Genomic DNA, 25,510 nt, shown 5'->3' on the forward strand with positions numbered 1-25,510 from the left:
CTTTTTCAGTCCCTTACATCTATTGCAACCCAGCAGAAGTTACGATGGCCCACATGTCGTCCTTAAAATAATTCCATAAAAGAATGCTAGAATCAGGCCTGAATAACAATGTCTGAATTTGCCTTGACATTTCTAATGTGACGTGTGCTTAGGGTGAACAAAGATCTCTTAATAATGCTGAGGAGGAAAGCTGTTTTTTTTAATACACTGAGAACAGCTGTATTGTAACCAAGTAATTTGGTTTACTGTAGCACAGAAACAGTTTTTAAATCACGCTTGTCTGAGCCAGTAAGACAAATTTCATGGACAAGCTAGCTACATTCATCATTAACAAACCAAATGTTCCTTTTCACTTCAGAAAACGCAGGGTACTTGTTTTCTGAAAACTTTGGAGATTCTTTTTCCTTGGTGTAGCATTCAGAAAGATCCTTATATGAACAAGAACTGCTTTCAAATTTGATAAATTTAATTTCACTAATGGAGAACCAAAGAGCTAATAATCCAAAATGCACTTATCACATACATTACATATATTATATTAAACATTTTCACTATTATTCCTGTGTTTGTAAAAAAAAAAAAAAAAAAAAACAAACCCAAAAAAACCCAAAAACCCCCAAACCCCAAAGGTATAAAGAAAAGGAGATGCATTTCCTTAACTAAAGGTAATGTGCATGGGATATTCACATCAACATCAACATTCCCAGTTTTGCCTTTGCAGATACCTCTTAAGCTCTGCACATTGCTTGGTTTTGAGTTGAAACTACACAGACATAGCCAAACTAAGAAAGATTACCTGTTAAAAAAATGTCAGCCTCTAAAACAAAAAAGTAAGCAGATCCTCACCTATTTGTCAGTGCATCATAAAGCCACTGAGACCTCCTAGAAATGCCTTAGGTCATAATACAAATGTGATTATGTGATATTTAACATGCCAGATTGACCAATCACTCCACTTGCTTATTTTAAAGTAGAATTCTCCTTCAAATCCCCTTTCAGGTTTCTTGCTGTCTGTCTAACACACATGAAGGCACATGACCTTTTCCAATCTTCAAATTCATTTTTTTGGTTCTAGGTTTCTCTGCTTAAGTAGTGTGTATCTGTCATAAGCCTCCCTGCTGGAAGATTCATGGTATAAGATCAAGCCACAGAAGTTCTTCAATATGAAAACTCCAGCCTAATCTTACATGGGACCAAACACCATCTTGCATGTTGCATGAAAATTTGAGAGAGTTAAAATTGCTATGAAGTTACATGAAGAGATTTCAATAAAGCATGTAATAATGCTGTTATTTTTTAAAATGGTCTGAGGAAAGCTGGATGAGTTCATTCTTGCTTGTTCTTTCCAGTCTACCTATAAATAAATATACATAAATACATATGTATCTATACATGTTACAGCTGTAACTGATAAACAAACATACTTTTGTTAGTTTTCCAGTTTGTAGAATTTGATACATATTGCCATGATCTACTAAAAGGATCTGTCTCCAATTCCTCATACCACTCAACTACATATTCGGTTACTTCTGGTTCGGAGGCTATCCATTCCACAACCACTTCTTCATTTGTTGTAAAGGTCCTCACTGTTTCAATAATCTGAGAAGCTAAAAATTTAAACAGAAAATGTCAGCAATTCTATCTTCATAAAAACTGCAGCAAGAAAACAATTCAAGTATAGCAAGCTGAGATTGCTTCTTTAGAAGAGTATGGGACTTAGTCACAGTTAAAAAAAAGTTTTAAAAGTTGCTTTATACCTATGTTCACATGCATGTACACAAAATACTTTAAAATGAAGCATGTAAGAATTGTTACAATGAAAACGGGCAGGGGGATTGAGGAGATGATACTCAAGGAGATTTATACATACAGAATCAAAGACCTCTCTTTTAGGATCTGAATTTTACAAACCAATTTACTATCAATTTTACAGGTAGCACAGATAAGCAAGTTTTGATTGAGATGACAAAGGCAATAGGAAAAGAGTTAAATCAAATCAGCAAGGTCATGAATGACAGTGAAGCAAAAGTGAACCATCAACCTGCAGAACAGAGGTAACAAAAATCTGAGTGAAAATCCAACCTGGCAAAGCAGAGGGAGAGAAGACCTGGTGAAGCAGAGGGAAAAGAGATTGTATGTAGGGCAAAAAAAGCATGTCACAGCATGGAAAAATCAGAAGAACATTTACTGTGGGATACAGAAGGGGACAGAGAGGTAGTCAGCAACCTCTAGGACAAGATAACATCATGTCTACATAACCAGTTTTCTGATTAGACTGGAATTTGACTGACCAATTCCAGGGGGACAACTGCACTTATTTCATGAGCAACTGATGTGGAAGTGATTCAAGCGTGTCATATGCAGCCTCTCTTCAGAGCATAGGTAGGCAGCACCTTGTTGTAATACAAGGCTCACAGAAATATCAGAATTAAATGGAAGAGCCAAAGAACACAACTGTTGTGCTAGAGCCGACCAGCTCCCTGAACCTGGAAGTGGGTGGGATGGGGTACTTTGGGAATGCATATGAAATGAGAATAAACACAATGTTTCTCTCCCTGCGTCCACTGATGCATCTTAGGGACTATTAAACACATCTTTGAATGTTGTTGTTAAATGCACTGCAATAATGCCCTGTGGTAACCAATTTTATGACCTAGTAGAGGGATGAGACAGAACTGCATGCGACTACAAATTTATGTGGGAGGTCCAAGGTTAAAAAAACAAAACCAAAAAAATCTCAGAAAGTAATAAAATAAAAATTCTAATAAGACATCAGAAAGTGTTGATATCTTTAACAAATATATCACAAAACAAAAACCCCAACAATAATAGTCTATAACAAAACATGGTATATGACAGCAAAACAGACAACCAGATAATATTGTTCTAGTAAAAAGTAATGGACTACACAGCTTTGTACATAATACAGTTCTATATGTATAGAACTTAAACGATGTCAGGAAGATAATTTTTTTGTTAATGAGAAAAACGTAACACAATATTGAGAAAATGTACTTTTTTCACCAGTGGATGGAATCCGCAAAATAGCTTCAGGAGAATTTCCAGCAGAGTTATAGGCAGTAATAGATATGTTATATGCCTCTTCATTTAAAAGTAAAATAATCTTCTCATCAGTAGAGTTGTTTGTCATTTGAAGTCCAGGATGGTTTTCTGGAAAATACTGTATTTTGTAGCCTAGAATTCTCCCAGAAGGTGGAAAGCTGTTTAATGGCTATTAAAAAAAATATGCACCAGTAAGTGTTTCACAGTGTTATTTGTATAATAAAAACTATATACTGTCTTAAAGAGTCCAAATCAAATTACCAAATGATAATACTATACTTAGAAAAGCAAGGTACTTTCTTCAAGTCCCATCTTCAGGACAGTCAGCTGCAACAATTTTATTGAAGGAAAGGTTCAAAAGTCAAATACTGAGATTTGAAACAAAGAGTTTCTGGTCACTGTACTAGAAGATTAAAGTAAATTTAAACACAGCTTTAGTAAGCTGTATTATTTAAGAGCAGTTGTAAGGACTTCCAATCAGATTTTCCAGTGTTCTGTACACAATTAAACCCTTCCCTTCTGCACAGATTACAAAACTCTGTTTATCTACCATTCAGTAAACAAAAGCCTTTTCAATTCTGCTTTAGTTTAGTGAGTTTTTTTCTGATGACAGTAAAACCCACTGGCAGTTATATGTCCTTGTGGTGGAGCATTTCATCACAGCCCTACAACACTAAAATACTTCAATGTTACATCAGCTGCAGGATACCAATATGATTATCAGTTCACAAAAAGAGTATATACCTTCCACATAAGATATACAGATCTACTTCCAGCTGAGTGTGAAGACTCAATTACCCTCCACAAATCCACTTTTTCTGAAGGAGCTGAAGACACAAAAATATCTTTAAATTCGTTGTTATATTAAAAAAATAGTATAATATGGTAAAAACAATCAAAAGGTTTCAAAAATACAGTCTGAGAGCAACTTATTAAAAAGACGTTTTCCTTTGTGTAATGTTGTGCCTTTTTTCCCTAATTAGTACAGCTTCTCTCTTTCCATAAGTTTGTTTCTGCTTTCTTTTATTTGTTAAGTTCTAGAGAGTTTCTAGTCTTGCTTTAAAAACTGGCAATTTAATTTCTCTACTTATAATTTGTTTTATTGGACAAACTTGCTACACCACATTTCTGCTACTATCCTGCTTAACAATGTTCAGTCTCCATCTACACTCTTAATTTTTCCTCTCTTCACTGCTATTCACCCATTTTCTTCCTTAGTGCTATGTTGTTTGTATCACCTTTCAGATCTCCTCCACTCCTTGCTCCTTTTCCCTCTTCTGTATTTAAACAAAATACATGTGTTCTGTTTAAACAACAGAATTCTAAATTCAATAGACTGATAATATGCTGAAAATACAGGTTTCCATTATTAAATCCTAATGCCCCAAAGTATAAACAAAGAAAAAACTCACTAAATAGTTAGCCTACCTTCCTCTTCTGTGCTTGCTGTTTTCTCCTTACTCCACTCACTCCAGAATATTGACTCAAGACTCCTACACTGAATGGCAACTGAATATTCTGTGGAGTCCCACAGACCTGTGAGATTACAGGATCCTGTTTTCTCTGCAGAATTCTGTGGGACAGTGACAATTTCCTGAAAGTAAATACATAAACAAAAATTATTTGCTACAAAATTGCATGCAGACGTATTACTTTAGTTTTCAAAAAACCACAAAGGATTCAGTTTTCATGTTTCCCACCTCACTCCTCATTTTTCTCTGTAGCATCTTCATTCTTCCTGTAAAACTCCAGGGTTTGAAAAACTTGAGCCAAAACTATGTCTGTACTAACTGACCTGTGGCTTGAACTGTGTGCAGCTCACATGCAATTCTAGAGGAGCTGTGCTGGCACAGGAGATGCTGGATGACTGATGGGAAGCAACTGGGTATTGCTGAAGCCAGTATCACCATAATGTCCTGGACACAGCTCCACCTCGCAGCAGAAGCATCCCTGGGGAAGCAGTGGTCATCTGCAACTTGTGAGCCAGCTGGGTACTTGTTTCTTTTCTTGGTTTTGTTTTCTGAGTTACAGGGTCTTCCAGCTCTTAGCCATGTAATAGTGTGGTGGTAGGCCACCCCCAAGATTATCAGCATATGATTAAAATGAAAAGACCAATGAAAACACAAAAAATTTTGGTACCAAAAGAAAAAAAGAACATGGAGCCTTTAAGTGGTGAATGAAGACAAGAGTATGAGAAATAACTGATGCAATATCTTCTTGCAAAAGTAATGACAAAGTGAGTAATTTCCTTGTCTTAAAAGGAGCCCACTCACATCTCACTGATGGAAGTCAGAAGCTAGATTGTTGTTTCAAAACAAAAGGTGAAAGAAGACATGAAAACCAGGAATTGGAGTTGATGCATCAACTCAACTGGACTGACAATGGGAAGCAGAAGAAAACAACAGGAACTGTAGAAAGATGTAACCCTTCTCTTCCAAATTGCAAAAATTAATCAGTAACTAACAACTCTCATCCTCTCAAATTTTGGATGACTGAAACAGAAAGATGCTAAGATAAATGTTAAAGCTAGCTAAATTCTTAGAAGGTCAGCAAAGGTAAGTTTTAGAATAAAGAAGATTCCCTCTTGGGAGCCAAATTAAAGTAGTAATGTCATGTAGATTTACAACAACGGGGCCAAAAATCCATGAAGAAATCCTTGTCTTCCACCAGTTGAACCTTCCAATGAAAAGTGAATTAAACTCTAATACAAAATGCAGACACCCACTCCTTTGAACATCATAATGGGAAGTGCACTGCCTAATGAAACTGAAAATTTTAGTCCATTCTGATCTCAAGAAACTTGATGTCAAAAATAGAAAACTGCTTCTATGAGAATGGATTCAGGGATCTACAGACCACTGCTAGGTGACAGACTTTTTAGCCAACATGCAATAAAAAGGGCTTCAAAAATATTATCAACCTCATGCAGAACCTGACAAAGAATTGCAGACACCCCAGACTAGCTTTTAGTTACTTGCCAAAAGGCTGTTAACAATATTCAATTATAATTGGAAACTTAGCGTATGCAAGTAGAAAAATAGGTCATCTGTTTTAATTCAGTAAAAACAGTTCACAGCAATTGTTTTAGATTATTTTGGTTAATTGTTTAGATTGTTTTGGTAGGAAGGCTTAAAAGGTCAAGAAAATACCTGTCATGCTCAATTTTTTTTTTTTTTTTTTTTTTTTTTCCATTTTGCATGTATGTGCTGACAGACAGAAAACAGCTCCTGTACCTAACTGATGGTTTGATGCTGTCTTTGTTGGCCACTGCCATTGGATTGGCTAGACAGACTATGAATAATGCCTGTCTAAGATCCTACAGAACTAAACTCACTGGATTTTTGTCTTTATTGATCATGGCTACTATTTTTTTCTCTAGAATGTCTGTGGAAAAATGCAGGTAAGTTCTGAGGAAGAAAATGGATGTAGACTGTATTTGATAGTGAAAAAGTAAACCAGTGATTTCTTAGGCAGGTGCTGACAAATAGACAAAATACATAATAATGCTGTTACTTCACAAAAATGTGAATGTTTTCAACACTTGAGAAGGATCTCATATGCATGTAATCATCACAAGGACAACAGTGTCTTGAGTCCAAAGGGATAAACATCTTGAACAGGTCTTTGAAATAAGTATAAGTTCAGTTTCTAATATCCCAGGTGGACCTGAGCCATCCTGCCCATCAGATCATCCCAAATATTATATCCTGAATCCAACAACTAACAAGTCATATCTACAGTAAAGATGCTTGCCATGAGAATGTGAGGAGGATGCTACTTAGAAATATATTTAGTATCAGGAACTTTTTTAAAGCTCCGAGGACTACTATGAGTTATCCCAACTAATTCTTCTCTGCCAGAATTACACATTTAATGTATAAAATGGTAAGGTCAAGGCAGACATCTCAGTTTGATGAACTTAAAAAGAAAAGCCAAGCAACCTGGACCATTCTAAAATCTGGAAGAGGAAACACTAAGACTGCAAACAGAATTGCTTCCATAATGAGGAGCATTGGAATAGGCCATTTGAAAGAAGCAAAAGACTAAATACTGTTTTTTCTATAACAGTTCCATTTAAGTGTCAGAAAGACAAATTCAGAAAAATAACTTCTCTTATTTTCCATTCTGTAAAATTTATACTTTAATTCACTTGAAAATTAATGTATCATTAGTCCATCTTAATCTGATTCAACTGTTGTGGTTGGGAGTAAATGCTGTTTTCAACATCAGAATGCAACAGGAAGATAAAATCTTTTGACTGACTGTGTGTGTAATTCCTTAGCCTAAGGTCATCCCTTAGCCTTTTACAGAAATATATTCAGAAGTATAGTATGTACCAAAACAGACATTGACCAAAAGGAAGAGAACAATTAATCCTAGACAACAAAACAATGATCTTAAGATCATGCATACCTAATTATGCTCCACTAAAATAACAAGGTTTTAATCATTATTTCCAACTACTTGTTGCCTTTTTTCTATTTAGCCTTTCATAACATGAAGAAATTAGTCACAAAGAAGCTAACATTCAGAAGAAAATTTATGTAGCTTACCGAAGAGTTTGAATACAAGTTTCTGTATTGAACCTGGCAAATTAAATCTTGTGAAGGGATAATCTTCTCAGGCATTTTCCAGGTTACTGTAAGCAACTGCTTTATACCAGTGATTTTTTTAACTGAAAGTATTTCAGGAGGTTCAAATTTCTCTAGAATGGAGAAACAAAAACAGTAACAGGGGAAAATGCTTTTATAAAAGTTCAGAATTGCTCCGCCTATGTGTGTTCCATGAAGTTTAATTATTATCCCAATAATGTACATCCTCTCAGGTATTCACGATGGTCTATTTTATAGACATAACTCTACAAATGGGAAGCTATCTGTAAGAGAGATTGTACACATAACTGATTTAATGCTGACAAACCTGCTCTCAAACAGATGTGCAGATTTCTTTCATCTGTATCAGCACTGAAGAATACTCCTCAGAGACAACAGCAGGGAAAAGAAACGAAGCGGAGCTGGGATGCCAAAGTCAAGTCCAAACTGCAGATGAGGGAAGAATTCAGTTGAAAAGGATTTGAGCGGGAAAGAAGTGTGAAGGAGGTGATGGGAAAAGAATGGATTAGCACTGAGAAAAGAGATGGCTGGTACAGAGGATGTGGAAAGTAATGAGGAGCCACAGCAGGTCTGAGCACAGGGAGTAAAGGAACATATGACTGGAGAGCTCATGGAATGCTGCAGCAAATCAACAAACCTTTTAACTGAGTATTTTACCTACACCAAAACGAACAGAGGAAAATGCAGCACAGCGCAGAGGGAGAGAGATAGACAAAATATTATTGTTGCTCCTGGGAATCACAGAACAAGTGGTTTTTTAACATTCCTAACCAGAAAGTAGAATAGCAGAGTAAATGATGGGTAGACGTGGCTGGAGAAATGATAATATCACTATTCATTTACAGCTAGAATTGCACTGACATCTAGTACCACTCAAAAATAGAAAATTACAGTCTGAGTACGACTTAGTTTCACAAAAGTTTTAGTATATGGCCTTTACTTGTTAGTAATTAAAAACTTAGTCATTTATAATGGATATGTTAGACATTAGCTTAAAAAAAATATTGTTGTAGTTAGACGTTTCATAGTATAAATACAGCACATTATAATTTTTCACCACCTCTTGGTAAGACCACGAAATTGCTGAAAATTGCTGCTGCACCACCAACCAGTTTGAAGAATTTTACCTGGAAACACCATCAGTTAAAACATAACAAGAGAATTGGAAGCATCCAAATTTTGATGAAAAAAATTGGGAAGTATGAAACACATTATTAAAGCCTAAATGTAATGTCAGAGACGTCATAATTTTAGCTAACAATTAAAATTGGATGGCATTTCAAAACTGAGACCAATTTAAAAACAAATGAAACCCAAATAATGGTTTCAAAACTACTATATTGAAAAATTATTTTTTTATTTTCTTCTATGTAAACCAACTTTGATTACACAACTGGTTTCAGAGTTCTCTAACCTGTATGCTACAAGGAAGTCAAAAGAATTGGGGAGGGTACAGTCAGCTCAACATACACTGCTTTATCTTTAACTCTTTTTTTTCTTTTTTTTAATTACCTATTTTTTCCATAGGTATAGGAACACAATCTGATGAGGCTTCACCCAAAACATTTTCAGCTTTCACCTGAAAACAAAAAGAACTACTAAATGGAGTATCTGGATAGACAAATGAGCATGACTCCGTTTTGTTTTGGCAGGAGCGCACTGTATTTGGAAGAGTCACGCCTCCTTCTGTCATCCTAAAAAATAAAAGAGAAAAATTAAAGGAGTTAGAAATTAGAGGATTTTCTTAGAATAACTCTAACTGATTATTACTATTTAATTATTATTTATGTGTTTTTGAGGTCGCACGCCATTTTTACCAGTGCATATCTCCTTCGATGATATGTTAGTGCAAACGAATACTCTTTCCTAATTGCTCCGCTCCTGCAAATGCATATAAGTAGCCTACACAGACTCAATTAGTTTTAATTGCAACTAGTAAGACAACTTTCCAGGAGCAGTAAGGAAGAGTAAGAATGCCTTAATGGGGGATCCACATGCTATTATTTTAGATTAAAATCTCAAAGCGAAGTGAAATCATGTCACTCCATGCAAGACCTCCTTTAAAAATACAGATAAGATAGAGCTAGTAACACATGCCACATGGAACTATGTAATAACAAGCTTTTATTCACCTTTTAAATACGGAAAAAAGAAAAGCCAAACTGTGCCACTGCCAAGCTATTAAAAGGTAATAGAATTTGTCAGATTTTCTGGAAAGAAAACACTGATAACATGCTGTCTTCATAGCATATACTTTCATTATAAGTAGTGCAGGATGCAAAGCTAACAACATTTGTTTCATGTTACCGACCCACAGAGAAATTTTTCAACAAATAAAAACTCATATATGGGGCCTGTATTCCATATTATGCAGTAAGTAAGCACATCATTCATGTAACTCGGAAAATAGTTTGAGGCTGGTACTTAAGAACCTTTTTTAAGCTACTGTAAGCCTGCACTGCTCCAAAAGGAAGCAGTCCTACCTTCCCTAACATGCATAACTGCTTGTTTCCATCCACAGCTCTCTGCCCCCTTGTACCAGTGCTTTTGTAGTCATATGGTAAACTCAGCTGGCGAGTTATCTGGATTAAAATTAACGGTTAGATTTTACTCGAAATAGTTCTGCAATCCAATTCACTGTGTGGTTAAAGAAGAATTTGTGCTGGTACAGGAAGAAAATATTGAAACTTACTTTCAATGGCTTACTTTCAATGGCTGTTCTAGTTTATGGTTTCACAAACTCAGCTAAGTTATAAACTGTAGAAACACTAGAAGGAGTACCACCTAAGTTCCACCTAATGAAGATGGAAGCCTAAAATGTCAAGCCTAAAACAGAGATAAAACTAAAGATGTTTTCCTGCCCTACCATTTAAATAAAAAAGATACCATACGCTAGCATAACTTACAATACGAAAATGTCTCCTTTGGAGTCTGAATGCCTTCCAGTTCTCAAGAATAATTTTAGGCATTTTTTGAAAACTCTTCATGAAATCATACTACCTAGAGTCTTGATTAGACAGAAAAAGAGCACTACAAGCAGCTCTGTTATGAAGAACAGATTGACAAGTATATTTGGGACAAAATCTGTGCTATCACCTTCAAAATTGTATCTGAGATCTGCCTTGGAACAACGCTGATTTCACTATTTTCACAGTCACTTATGAAAAAGTAAGTTCCTAAACAATATTTTAAATGTAATGGAAACTGAAACTATCAAGTATTTACGCTTCTATAATGGGGTCACAAAAACACTAGAAAGCATGAGACTACATACTTTGTATTTGTAAATACAAATCCCCAGATGCAAGCAATCCAAAAAGGACAACTAACTCTGGATTCTTTCACTGAAACCTTATGACTCCAAAGGTCCCTAGGTTGAATGCTACTGGTGTCAAGCAGAGTAACAGGGGCTTTACTAGTTTTAAATGGGACCTGTTTAAAGTAGAGGAGGAAGTAATCTTTTTTTACCCATCCAAAATAACGATAATTAGTTACACAGAAAGTTTCTGGGTAACACTCCCACGGAGTGCCTCCATTCTCCATTTGTACCTAGGCTTACTCAGCTTTTCATCTAATTAGTAATGTTACTTCAAGGAAACAAGTGAATATCAATTCTGATGTAAACATTTGTCTGCTGAATATTGGGTTGAGAATGCTAATTTCCTTTATGCAGCATACTAAACAGGTACCAGATTTTAACTTTTTTTCAAGAGTTATCAACCCCCAATTAATTGAATTTACTGAGGAAATGCCATGACTCTGAACTCCACAATGTTTCCAGGTTTTCTTTAAAGAGAAGTCAGGATATGAGGGGAAGGGAGCTGGTGGTCTCTCCCCAGCAACTCAATTCCCCATACATCCTATACTTACATTTTTCGGTAAAGAGTATAGTTTGTCATAAGATGTGTTTCTCTTCCTGAAGTCCAGGTGCAGGTAAGTTTAGCATCAAAGTAATAAATGCAGGAAATATTTCCTGGCGTTTCTGGTGGAACTACAATGACAAAGGTTAAAAAAAAAAAAAAGCCCAGTAAAAATAAGGAAGTCTAATGTACAACTGATTTTGTTGGGTCAAAAAGCAGATTATGGCAACTTCACTAAGTGTCTTGCATAGCACTTCATTTTATAATTTCTTACTGCCCTCAAAAATCCTCACAAAGCCAAAATCCAAACCACTCTTTCTTCCCCTGGGGAGACAGGGAGATTTTCTCCAACTACTTCTCAGAAGTACTTAACTAAGTGGGCCTGAAGGTATTTTTGCAGTAACTCATTAACTATCTTATATCAAACCACTACACACATTTCCTGAACCTCTAAGTACACCCTCTGCAACACGCCTATAGCTCAAGGCCAGTCCAGAGAGTAAGAGGAAAACAAAGAAACAGCACAAAAGTTCAGGAAAAGGCATTCTTTGAAAGATAAAACTCCCCTTACTTCCTTCCCAGAATGTCTAACCACATACCCTATGAAAACCCCTAATCTGAGCAGCCTGCACAACCTTAACATGCAGAAGACAGCTTCCTGGGAAATGTATCTATATGACCTTGAAGAGATCGCCAATTCTGAACTCTATCTTATAAGCAAGATAGCGCAAAGGAAACCATCCTCTGCAATCTCTATAGTCTGAAGTCATCCATAAATATGTAACACCCTCAAAGACTTCTTTGTTAAAGCCAGACTTCTTCACTTGATAGAAGAAATTGGAGTTGAAAGGAAGAGAATTGCACCCAGTGAAATAAATTGGTTGAAAAAGCCCTCTCCCCAAAACAGTACTTTTCTGTCCCACCTAATATAACACTGGAAAGATCTTTGTTTTATTTACAAGCTTATGGCACACTAAACTTTGCAGACAGGCAATACCTTCTGCTGGTTTTTATTCCACAGATGTATTTTTCTGCATTTATTGCTTCTTTATTAGAACGGGACCCCCAGGCATACGTTAGTACAATTTGGACTTAATCTGGTCAATAAATTAGAGAATTTGTGTATGTATTTATCCTGGAACCTTCTCCATATGAGATTGTAATTATAATTTCTTTGGAACAGAGGTTCTCCCTGGAGAAAGCTAAAGTTGGCTAGGCTACACAAAAGACATTAACCAAAGGAACAGATCCAGTACCCTCTGAACTCAACAGAAAACCTCCACTCACTTCATCTGGCCAAAAGTCAGGGTCAGAGAGGTTATGGACCAGTGTCAGTAAGGAATGCCTGCAATTTCATGCTTTATTTTCAGAAAAAAAAGGAGCTAGAGGTGTCTTACAATGCCACAAGCTAAAAAAAAAAAAAAAAAAAAAAAAAAAAAAAGTAGTTGTTTTAAAAGTAAAATTTTTACATTAAGTTATTTAATAATGTTAAAGTTAATTTTTCCACATTTCTACTTACAGCCAGTTTTAACTTCAGTGTGAACCAAAAGTTGTTCCTTGCCCAAGTACTTAGTGAAACATTTCACATGAGCTTTGCTGTAAGTGAAATTATGGATGGTTATACTAGATACAGTCTCGTTCACAATGTCATAGTTCTCCCAAGGAACTAATTCATGATTCAATTTCCAGATGATGTGGCTTGCATTTCTGTGAGGTGTGTAGCGTTTTCCAAGAACACAAAACAGTTTCAGGGTGGATCCTCTTTCAATTTCAGGTGATGAAGGAAAAATGTCAGCATCTCTGATAGAGTTTTCATCTAAAAACAAAATCAAAGATATCACATAACCTAATTCCTTTTAAAATACCAGTGGAAAAATGATAACTTATTTTCTTGTCTACAGATCATTCAATTAGATTTTTTTCATATGGAGTTGAAATAAACTGCTGAGTTAGTCACTCAAATCAGCTATTGCTGTCTGGAAACTCAGTTGACATTAATAACTGTATTACCATAGGTATTATGTAAGAATGATGTTTCTATACTTTCCCAGAAAAAGTGGAGAAATTTCAATTCAAATGTTTTTAATAGCTGAAAATGAAGAAAAGAGACTGTATTTTAAATCTGTTTTTAAAAAAATATTCCTATATGTAAAAGATATACATACCATTTAGATGTTATTACTAATAACTATATCAGAAAATACATCAAACTGGTAAGTTTAAAATTTACAATTAAGCTGCAATATATTTCAGTATCTCAGTAGTACTTTCACCCCTCATAGAATTTATATTCCCAGATACAGTGCAGGAATTGTATACAAAATGCATGTAAAAGGAAAACACAGCAGCAGGCTGAACGAATGAATTCAGCAACAAAGTTATCAAACAGTGCAAGAATCACCCATTAGAGTCCTGCAAGGAGCTAGCTATTTATTTTTTTGCTGCTTATTTCTTGAAGACAAATTTCAGAAATAAATCTGTTAAGTAAAACAAAAATACCCCAAACTTTTACAGATAGAATTTCTTTGCTAGAATGTAGGTATGAAAGGGAATCAAATATTAAACTTTCTTCCTTGTTTTCTGGTAATTCTCTCCTTTTTGGGTGTATTAACTGTAAATTGCTTTCTATGTTTCTTTTTCTGACCTTTTTGTTTCAAAGTAATTTATGTTTCAAAGTCATACTAATGGCTACTTTACACTCTACTGCACAAACTTTACTGTATATCAGTTGTAAGCAATTACCTGCACTGTTTCATGTATTGTTCAAGCTTCTACAAACATATGCATCCCTCCTCCATGTAATCCCCAAACAATTTAAGACACAAATACCATTATATAATAAATTATTGTTGTGTGCTAAGTTGTCTGTGATAAATTGCACATGAACTTTCAATTATTGTCACAAAGTCATTATCTCTGTCCTTGTGATTTCCTATTCTAACCTATACTATTCAACTTAACCAGTTTAAAGTGGCACTGTTGTCACAAGCATTTTTAATCGTCAGCCACTCACTCACTGCTGTTATCCCCTTTTGCGTGTCAGAAGTGCCTGCGTAGTGAACCAAAAGGAAACCAATACATATGAAAAATGAAAGTTTGGCAAAAAAGAACATCGTCCTCCATCCAGATCAGATTCCTCACCACGTCACAACTAGCCACACAAACATGCACTCTAGTGGAAGAAGAGGGAGATGAGAGGTGTATGGAGTGCAGAACTACCTGCTCTTCCAACTGCAGTGGTTACCTGTGCTAGCTTAAACTGAGTGTGGAACTACCACATTAAAAAAAAAAAAAAAAAAAAAAAAAAAAATCAATAGTCACACATTGTCAGGTGACTTTTAAAAATAGGAATGAGAACATTAGTAGGCATTGCGTGAATCTCTGAATAGGTAATATTTGACTTAAAACAGTCCAAAACCAGTAGACATTAACTGCATTTTAAGTGTTCATGTTACATAACATCCGTTTGTTCCATCAGCAGATCTCCAAAGTTACCAGCCTTCACAATCCAACAAGAATTGAACTCTGATATGACTTCCAGATACAGATTCCCCTTCTATACGCTGTGCAACAGGGGAACAGTAAGTTTTAAAATACCTTTTTTTTTTTAATACTTTAAATACAAAAGAAAACAAATCCAGGCTATGATGATGACAATTAACATTCCACAAGAGGACACCGAGAGTGCCATAAATTTTTCTCTCTATACTGTACACTAGTTAGTCAATCACCTACTAACTTCTATTTTTAAAATATATTTTCTTCATTTTCAAAACTCTTCGAAATTTCCTTTGGAAAAGGTCACTTTTTGGAAAACTTTCTTATGGCAAGACAGGTGCTAATAATCAAGAAACATACCTGCTATACAGCTGCAAAGCAGGACGAACATCCAAATCAAACAGTTGAACATTTCTTTTTCACTATCTGGGCAGGAAATGCTGTCATAAAATAAAAATAACAATAATATATTTCAAGTAAAGATGCCCCTGTAATACTTTGTAAGCGTTTGTGTAAGAGTTAATAATGCTATTCAGCATTTCCCACTGGCATCCAAGTTAAGTATTGCTTTGTCCAAGTGTTACTTTCCTGCACGATGGGAGAAATTTGATGCAGTCTTCCTAAGATAAGTGTATACTTTTGCTATAAAGAAAAGAGAGGTAAGTGTACCTGAAATCCTTCTGAGGGCAATCCAATCCACCTAAGCAATTTACTTTCCAAGGACCGTGTAAAGAATTGGTAAGAAATTTATCTACATCCACTTGAAATCCAGCCTGCCTAGCCCTATCTTCTGAGCAGATTCACCAAGCAGAGTGAATTCCTTTGAAAAGGAAGGCTGTTGCAGGAGAAGGAATGATCCCGCATCTCTTGTGCATCACCACCTAACTAAATAATTGTTCAGGAAGCAGGCAACAGTCCCAGGTCATCATCCACCTGAAAGAGGGTGAATTCACACTGTTTTTATCACAGCTAAGTGTCCCAGACACCACACCTGAAGACACTCTGCAAAGCATCTGGCTCATGTTCTACCTGGTGTCCACCAGGACCCCCAGGGCCTTTTCTGCCGAGCTGCCTTCCAGCTGGCCAGCCCTCTGTCTGTACTGGTGTCTGGGGTTGTTCCTCCCCAGGTGCAGGACTTTGCACTTCTCCTTGTTGAACCGCATGAGGTTCCTGGCAGCCCTTTTCTCCAGCTTGTCGAGGTCCCTCTGGATGGGAGCACGACCCTCTGGCATAACAGCCACTCCTCCTAGTTTTGTGTCATCAGCAAATTTGCTGGGGGTATGCTCTGCCCCATCACCCAGATCATTAATGAAGATGATCAACAGGACTGGACCCAGTATTGACCCCTGGGGTACATCGCTAGTCACTGGCCTCCAACTAGACTTTGTGCCACTGACCATCACCCTCTGGGCCCATTTGTTCTGCCAGTTTTCAATCCACTTCACTGTCTGCTCATCCAGCCCACGCTTCATCAGCTTGTCGGTAACAACTCTGTCTGTAAAGCGGCCCAACTCCAACATCAAGGGCAGAGTATGTTGCAACCCAGACTACACCTTTGGCTAGTAAGTAGGAGATCTGCGTGTAGAAAACAGAGGTTTCAGACCCCCTTCAGCAGATGAAAGCCTAGGGCCCGATACTCCTACTTACTGGACAAGTGGCTCTAGCTACTATGTTCATAAGCAAAAGGTGGGTATTACTATTGCTGCAGTTAGTTAGGGTCCCTGTTTCGCATTAGGTTTTCAGATTTATCTGAGGAGTTGCTGGAATTCCAGCTCTCCAAGCAAACCTATATCTCAGGAGTGGTCCAGGTGGGAGACAAGTGCTCTCTCCCTAGAACAGCTACACCAGCAGCTTTCAGACCAAAGAAGGCATCTCCTCCTCCCACAGGTTCGGACAATGCTAGGAAGCAGGTGTGCACCAGGTCACCGTATGGGACAGAGATCTATAGGTGGGATATAGGCAGAAGGGGTTCTGCCCTATGTTATGGTCCCTTCCACAAAAACTTCTTGGTTTTGCTACAAAATAAAGTTTTACAGTAATCTAGAAGAGAAAAGCATAGTAAAAAAAAAAATGCTTTTTGTGTTCAGTTTCTGCCAGAACTAATCTTAAGCATTATTTTCAGTCTGTCTCGGGAAGCATTTATAAACTTTGAGGCTATGGCAGTGCAAAACAGGACAAAAAAATGAAAAGGGCACATGGGGTAAGAAGAGAAATGAAGGAGGCGTTTGCCCAGTGACACACTCCTAAAATACAGCTGTAGCAAGATGTGTATCAACAAGAAACAAAGCAATTACAAAAAGAGAATCTATTACTACTTTCATTACCTAGGGTGTAAGTTCTTGTTCTCAAAGCAGTAAAGACAAATTACACTACTGATGGCAATAAAAACAAAGAACCTTAAGCAACTGCTCCATGTATTTGGCACCAGTAGGTACAGAACTAAAACTAGATGCAGATGTAGAAATATTTAGGTAGTTATTTTTAAATTTTAGAATTAACATAGTTCATAGCAATGTTGACGAGATACTGGAAGTTCTACTCTGTTAAAGCTAATGTATTTTGTAAGCACTAAAGTGTGTGTTTATTCTTATTATATTTTTTAAAGTTTAAGAAGGATACCAATGTAAAAAAATCAGTCCCAAAGTCATGGCTACAGGAAAACTACATTCCATTCAAAAATAAAGAAAAATCATAATGATGACTCTAAAAAAGGCTTTGCCAACTTCATAGGGCCACACACCAATGACTGCTATACAGCTGTGGTAAACAGTGATAGTGGTAGTCAGTACTTCATCAGCTAGGAGACTAGTAGTTGCAGCAAACCAACACGCTTCAAAGATTATGATTAACATCAACAAAACCAAGCAAAATAACCAAGAGCACTACAAGATGATGTGCCCAATCAAAACTACCTGACAGAGGAGGGAGGAATGGTAAGCCAAAGACAAATCAAGTTACAAATGCTACAAGGGCATAAGTATTTTTTTATAAACTTTAAAAAGTAAATAATTTTATTAGTCAAATAAAATGTTTTTGCAATAGCTCTATGAATATGGCTTTAATCTTGGGGGATATACTTGTTCATGAGAACACCAAATCCTCCGTGTGGCATGTGAAGATAAGCATACATATAATTGTTTACAGGAAAGAGCTTAAGGCACTTGATATAAATAATAAGGCTCTATTCTTTCTTTTCTGTAGACTTAACTGCTGGCAACATGTAATAAAAGCTTACTGTGTATTCTGTATTGTAAAGACTACTTGAAATAAAACCAATAGTTCAAAACACAGGCTTTCCACTTACCTGCATCAACCATTACATATTATGGCTGTAACTAATTAAAGCATTTCCCTTAGTGATTGACTTCTTCCTTAGATTCACTAAAAATAACTACACAGTAACAAAGAACAGTAAAAGCTGCCTTAAGATTAGATAACAGTATGTAAAGAAACAACTGTTTCCCGATCATATAGGCAGCAGCACCACGTCAAATATACGCAACTATAAAAGAATTGAGCAAAAAGAGAGAAAAGCAATGTCACCACAGAGCAGCTGTCAATACCGAACTTGATTACACTGCTCTAAGTGAAAAGGGCTAATAGGTTTTCCTACTTTGTGGACTACTCAGAGAAGGAAAAAAAAAAAAAAAAAATCAGCTAATACCAAGACCAAAACGAAGATGATGGTTCTCCCCAGGCAGGACATGCAAAGTCCCTTCCAGCCTAGGAAAGAATCAATTTACAAAATGTTTCTAATGAAATTAACAGTGCATTTCAATAGAAGATCTGGCGCAAAAAAAGCAACCATGAGTTGACACGGACACTGACTTTATCTGGGAGCAGCTACCCTTCTTTTGGAAATTAAATTATTTTGTAGGTCTTTGCTGAGAATTTGTGAGAAAAATGAAAAGACAGTATGAGTGGAACCATGGCCTTGGTTAAAGCATAAAACACTTCAAAGGGTGCAAAAACTCTAGCAGGGAGATGAAGAACAATCTGCTAGATAAAGAAGAACAAAAAAAAAAGAAAAAAGGAAAAAAACTATTAAATTTATCAAACACTTCCCACTGTCTTTGCTTACAACTTGGCAAAGCTCTAAAGGTTTCTGCTGATATTCTACATATGGTGGTTCACTGTTTTTGAGGGGACAGGAGACAGAAGAGGCTGCATTTCAGCCAAAATAGTTCAGCAATTTCCAAGAATAAGGAAAACATTTTTTTTATCATATTCCTTTGACTAGCTCCAGCAATCCCACACTTTTTTAGGAAGGAACTGGAATTGAAAATCATTGGGAAATCATAAAAACATTTTTTAATTATGCTTGTGCCAGGAATACCACATACCACCACATATTCCACCACAGTGGAGCACAGTGCTAAAAGATGAGGCATGGCAAATCTGGCCCCGATGACAAGTTACAAGCCTTTGAAAAATTCTAGTTCTACACGCTCACCAGAAAGCTTAAACAAAGATCGCATCCACACTCAGTGAGCGCTCCTCATCCTCTACCCATACGTACCTTTTCCCCCTCTCCTAGTGCTCTTCTAGTGCTCATCACACAGTTAAGTCACGTCCACTTGCTAAAATAGCAGAAAACTAAGCAAAAAATGTATTTGTGCTGCATTAGCAAATGTAAGCAACTTGCTACATGATTTGACAGGCATCTGAGTTGGTGAAATAGAGAACTGGGGAGAGAGACCTCCATGACACTTCTTCCCAGCTGTGAGCTGTTGATTTGGTTCAGTCCTGATGCTATACTGTACCTCCTTCCACTTTCTCCAGTACCGATTAGCAGCCAGTCATTTGACATGCCAGCTGCTAGTTACTACATGTCAGAGACCAGGGTAGTGACTCAGCAGGTTACAACCCTGCTCGTGTCTTACGTGGTTGTCACTATACTGATATGTGACTAAATAGCTCTTTGGCTGTTTACTTGAGAGATCACATATGTAAAGGTGGTGAAAGAACATTCCTCGGTAAAAGTCACATCATAAATTCAGAAGTGCTTCACTTAAAGATACCTATAAAAGCCGAATTCTGATGACTAAACAAAGAGCATGAACAGAACTGTCTTCCTCAACTATTTAAAAAACTGATTCACCAAAGCCAGATTTCTTGCAGGAAGGGGCAATCTCAATGAAGGTCTCATTAAATACATAAAAAATTGTGTAACATAGTTGATGAAACAAGGCTTTCTCAATACCAAAACCTCTGGTTTTCCATTTTAATTTTGAAATTCAAGTTGCTTGGAAGAGCTATGGTTTAAAAGTTTAAAGGAGTCAGAGGAACAATTACCCAAAGTAACTTTTCCCCATACTCTACTAAGGACTATTTCTTAACCACCCTTCTCCCCCATTTTGGGACAGGAAAGCTTCTTTCATTCAGATCCAATTCAAAGATTATTTTTAACTACACAAACACATACTTCACATGCAGTGCAGCTGTTACACCATGAATAAAGAACATGGTACATCTATAAATGGAAAGGCAGTATGCCTTTAGCCTATATAAAACATGCCCAGTCATCTTCAAGAATTTCTAACATCTTTGCTGGAACCTGGCAGGGCATCCTTTCCTATTAAGTCTGACACTCTCCTAACAACTAGAAAGAAGCTGAATAGCCACTGCTGTCTTTTATTTAGTCTTTAGTAGCAATTGCTACAGCTCTGCCATGCCAGCTACCATACGGAGCTTGCCCTATACAAAATCAGCCAATGCTGAATGCCAGAAGCCTGAGGCTGCACGTGGCCCCACTGGGCCACCTGAGTGTGATGTTACACACAGATGCAATTGGAAAAGCCATAACCATCAGTTTTCAGAACTCCAGGATTCAAATCGATCAGCATTTACACAAATCCTAGAAGGAAAGAGAACCCTTCAGGCAAACGATCCAAATACGAACTTCAGATTCCTTCCTAGATAACAGGGTGTAGAAGCATCAGCTTCCAGCATTGGTCAGGATTCCATCAAGGACGAGTATCAGTGAGCATCAGAAGAGGAAACCAGACATTTCTTTGCATAGGTCAGAGAAAAGAATGACATGTAAACATACTGGAGGAAGCAGTAAATGTAATGGACAGCTAATGGCTTTTCCCAAATCCCTATAAATCATGCACTGACAAGCTCATCCATGGGAAAAATGACAGACACTGCAGTGAAAGATCCTGAGCACACTGGTTCCATGACCCACAGTCCTTAACTCAGCTAAAAATAGTCAGCTGAACCTCAGACCAGGACGAATAAGATCTTCAACATTTAAATAGAATTTGATTTAAACAGGACTTAGGTGCATTTTCTTTTGAAAAATAAACCTATTTAAATTTGAAATTATGACAGCTTACCTTACAACATAATGCTGCCATAATCTACTAAAATCACATAAATTAAATAAATTCAAACAATACATACTTGTGGAGAAAACAGAAACCATTAAGCTTATAGACACATCCAAAGGAGCAGCATGGAGCAGAGCCCCTTGAAATGCTGTGCCAACTTTTGACCGCAGAAACTTGTTCTAAAAATGCCATAGTGGGGGGAAAAAAAAAAAAAAAAAAAAAAAGAAACAAAGGCTGTATTCACCAAGTTCAATGACTTGTTAATTTAAGAGCTGCAAATCAGATGGGAACTGAAAAAGCAGGAAAGCGGTTTTCCTCTTTCAGTCTCTAAATCAAAAAAATAGGCACAAAAGGATAAGATACTGTTGTTCTAAAATCCTGAAGGACCCAGTGACCAGGAAAGTTCAGTTCAGGTAATAACTGCTGATAACAGTTATGTTGTTTAGTATAGCCTAGAGTTACAGATTCAAAACATGCTTTGATAAACCCTGTCATTATAGAATAATATTTAACAGCATATTGAATATGTTTTAATATAAAAAGCTGTACATTGGAATTTAAATACAGTTTTTACCTAAATGCAGCTTGATACTAACACAGAAAAAAAATTAATCCATATCTAGTAAATATAATGTATTATTCTCTGAACAAGCGTAAGAAATTAGCCTCTAAGTAATCTTAAGGTATAAAACGCTCAGCTAGATACAATGGCTGCAAAACAAATATTTGTTTGCTAATTAATATATTATACCTCATCACAAAAACTTAATTTTTAGGGAAAAAGCTTAAAGCTACAAACACAAAACAAGATTTAATTTCTTCATTTTTACATATTGGTCACTTTTTTCATTTTAACTACATGGTTATATCTGATCTTATAATGCTCATTAAAAGAAAGGCCAGGCCATCAATGCCACTAGAACTGAGTATTGGTGATACTACCAGAGACAACTGCAGCTCTTATAGCAGCATTATCATTCCTTATTCTTTTTTTCACTAAGAATGAAAAAACAGACAAGCTAGGGCTTAAACAGGCTTCATGTACAGGTCTGGTCTTGGAGCCTTCTTCTTCGGCTCAGTGTTTGAGGGACTACAAAGTCTGTTTTGGATACAAGGGTCTACTTTGAGAGACGGTTTTCTGTCAGATGTTTTCAGTTAGGAAGACATTATTAGATAGGATGGTTGCCTTTGTGCCCCTTCCTTGAGCACAGTCACTCAAACAAAGGTGGAGAACAAGATGCCGCTGCCATGATAAGCAACTAGGTGAGAAAAATGGATGGGCAGGGCAGGAAAATCCACGCATTGAGCTTTAAAGAAACACAGAACTCTCATCAAGAGAGGGTGGCCAGATCCAAATCTCTTACAGTTGCCAGATTTGGGTGGTTTTAACCTGAAGTTTGTACAGCATACACACCTGACAGAAAATCAGAAGGAAGATTTTCTGTACTACTTCAGAGCATTAGCTCACCTTGTCCAGCCTTGCCTCTTAAACTAAGACCAACTCCAGAGTAAAACACACGTCCACTTGAATAACGTTAGCAAACTGTGTTTCACAAGAAAGCAAATAAAAACCTCCCTGGGCTGTTCAGAGAATCAGCTACAGCCCAAAACCCAGTATGTAATTATAATCCCTGTCCTACTGCAGTGCTGCAAGTCTTACAAGAATGCAGAGAACAATGCAGGTAGTCCTGTGCTCTCACAGACGCAAGAAGAAATGAGAACAAAATGAGTGCAAACCCTCACTTTCTTACTTTAGCACTCAGAAAAGATGACTGTGACCCTGCAGCTTACCTGTACGCATAATATACAATTCTGAAAAAGACTTAATCATATATTCTAGAAAACATTAGAAACTCAGACTCATTACAAGCTCAGCTGACAGTGAGTTTTGCACTTATACGACTATTGCATCACTTATTCTTGTCTATAGTCCAAAATAACTCCTAAAAACAATACCTACAAAGCATTTCATCTCGTATCTTTTTCACAGTGATTAAGAAGCTTGCTTACACTCTGCTATCAAATATCCTTCTCCATATTCATTGCAACCTTATATAAACGTATAGCATTCATTAAGTCCTCTTTAAAAGATTTGTTTTCCATTTCCTTTGGTTGTTATCTTTTTATATTCTCTTTCGAAGGTTCCCCAGTATTTCACACCCTTCCTGAAGTGCAGACACAATATCTGAATAGTGAGAGCTACATTTACTGAAGTGAGCTACAGCCTCCACAGCATTAATGCAGTGAATGTATAACATGACAGGGAAGCCTCTGTACAGCTAACCTTCACCTACTCCTTACCACCTTTCACTGCTGGGTGCTAAATACCTCATCTACCTTGTTATAGGAACATAAGATCACTACCAGACACTTACCTGCTATTCCTATTACTGTACATCTAAGCAGAATGTTAGCCCTTTCCTTCCCCCAACAGAGGACACAGTCATCTAAAATGGTCTTTATGTTACTACTTTCCAAGTGTTTTTGTCCTGTTGAGCATCCTCTGTATTGTTTGATACCAAATGTATTTAACTTGGTGTTGACCTGCATAGACAACTGCTGTATCACCCTGTTAATTTAGATCATCTCATAAAGATTATATATCCTGGTTTTCTTTTGTTTACTACCTATACTGTAAACTTTACTAACAATATTTTTACATTGTTAAAATTTTATATAGTTAAAACTGCTAGCTGAAACATGGCATGGTGGCATGAAACCAGGCTCCGTGGAACCTACTAAAACCAGCTACACTTTGAGATCTCCCAGTATAGCATTTTTTAACTTAAAGTGTTCCCTACAAGCACCAAATAATGCAAAAAGATTACCAGACTTACATGATTATTACAGAAAAGTCAAGATCTTTAACATTCAATACTGCAACCTCTATGATATAAACCTAAAGCATTTTTCCCTTTTGAGACCTGTTTTGTTACTGATTAGCCTCTATCTGACAGAAAAATCTGAACTGACCATTCCTTCTTTTGCCCAATACATGAAGTTTTCTTCAAGCACAAAAACATTCTCTTGCCCAGTATCTTAATTCACAGATAGAGGCTAGTTGGATTTCAACTATTTTAGACAATCATCTTCAAAAGGCACCACACAGTCCATTACAGATGAGAAGTTCAGTGCAGCTTCCCCAATTTAAGCATGAGTGCGCGTAGGTGATACTCATGATGCACGTGTGCACAAACATAATACAAAATTATTTTTTCCCAGGAGGCCATGGCAGCCATGGGGCCAATATATTTAAATCTGATAGGCCACTTTGAAAAAATTTGAGCAAATACAAACAATTTAAGCAGCCAGCAGCTAGGAAAGCACTTTTACTGCCTTTGAGGACTCCATATACTGCAAACGTTTTGAGAACTAACTCTTGTCATTGCACAAAGAAAACCACAGCCAAGCATCTGTATCATATTCTTCCCAAAAAGAGACAAACGCAATCAGCTAAATAGGAAGTTTCAATTCTTACTGTCTCATGGACTTGAACGAAAGAAACCGAAAGGAGTTGCTTGGCCCGGAGAGACACAAAAGCATGCACTGCCTCGAGCCTAGGAAGAACATCTGGAGGGATGGGAATGCAAGCACGCATCACCGCCGGTGAAGATCCACCCCAGTAACACTCGGGGAAGAATCTCACACTTTCCCACGCTCCACGTTAATAACAACGAGCAGAGAGAGCTAATTAAAAAAAACCCAAACTTTTCGCTTACCGGAGCTGCTGAACGGCCGTTTCGCCTAACAGTGACCTCTGCCTCGCCGCGACTGCGATGGGATGTAACGAAATAGGAAGTTACCGGCCTCAGCACAAGCAACGCTTTTCCCCGTAACTCCGAAAGACAGACACCACCGCCCCGGCGCCAGGACTCGCGGGGAGCGCTGTCAGACTCCGCCCGGCTCCCGCTGCCTCCGCACCGGCGCTGAGCCCCGCCGCCCGCGGGACAGGCTGCGCGGGGACGGCGGTGCCGCCGCGGCGCCTGCCGAGGGCGGATGCCCGGCCTCCCCCGCCTGCCGGGCAGCGCGGCCGCACCCGCCCCGCGGAGCCACCGCCTCGGGGACCCGCACAGGACCGAGGGGCGAAGCCTCCAACGCGCCGCCGAGCCGAGCCGAGCCGAGCCGAGCCGAGCCGAGCCGA

At 37.5% G+C, this 25,510-nt stretch overlaps 1 protein-coding gene across 3 annotated transcripts in view; it reads right to left on the reverse strand.

Moving 5' to 3' along the window:
* The window catches only part of IL31RA (interleukin 31 receptor A), a 37,608-nt gene extending 12,098 nt beyond the window's left edge, over positions 1-25,510 (reverse strand). The window contains exons 1-10 of one of the 3 annotated variants that reach the window (XM_030005493.2): positions 25,089-25,510; positions 15,395-15,474; positions 13,056-13,352; positions 11,547-11,667; positions 9,189-9,370; positions 7,617-7,768; positions 4,492-4,657; positions 3,808-3,890; positions 3,016-3,232; positions 1,425-1,607 (exon numbers count right to left, since the gene is read on the reverse strand). In XM_030005493.2, the coding sequence (XP_029861353.1) occupies positions 1,425-1,607; positions 3,016-3,232; positions 3,808-3,890; positions 4,492-4,657; positions 7,617-7,768; positions 9,189-9,370; positions 11,547-11,667; positions 13,056-13,352; positions 15,395-15,446 (1,453 nt within the window). In that variant the 5' untranslated portion in view covers positions 15,447-15,474; positions 25,089-25,510. Of the gene's footprint in view, positions 1-1,424; positions 1,608-3,015; positions 3,233-3,807; positions 3,891-4,491; positions 4,658-7,616; positions 7,769-9,188; positions 9,371-11,546; positions 11,668-13,055; positions 13,353-15,394; positions 15,475-19,553; positions 19,801-24,847; positions 24,871-25,088 lie in introns of those variants that run through there. The other 2 variants (XM_041120937.1, XM_041120938.1) reach the window with 2 other exon arrangements.

The sequence above is a fragment of the Aquila chrysaetos genome, chromosome Z (assembly GCF_900496995.4).
Source record: "Aquila chrysaetos chrysaetos chromosome Z, bAquChr1.4, whole genome shotgun sequence".
NCBI classification, from domain to species: Eukaryota; Metazoa; Chordata; class Aves; order Accipitriformes; family Accipitridae; genus Aquila; species Aquila chrysaetos.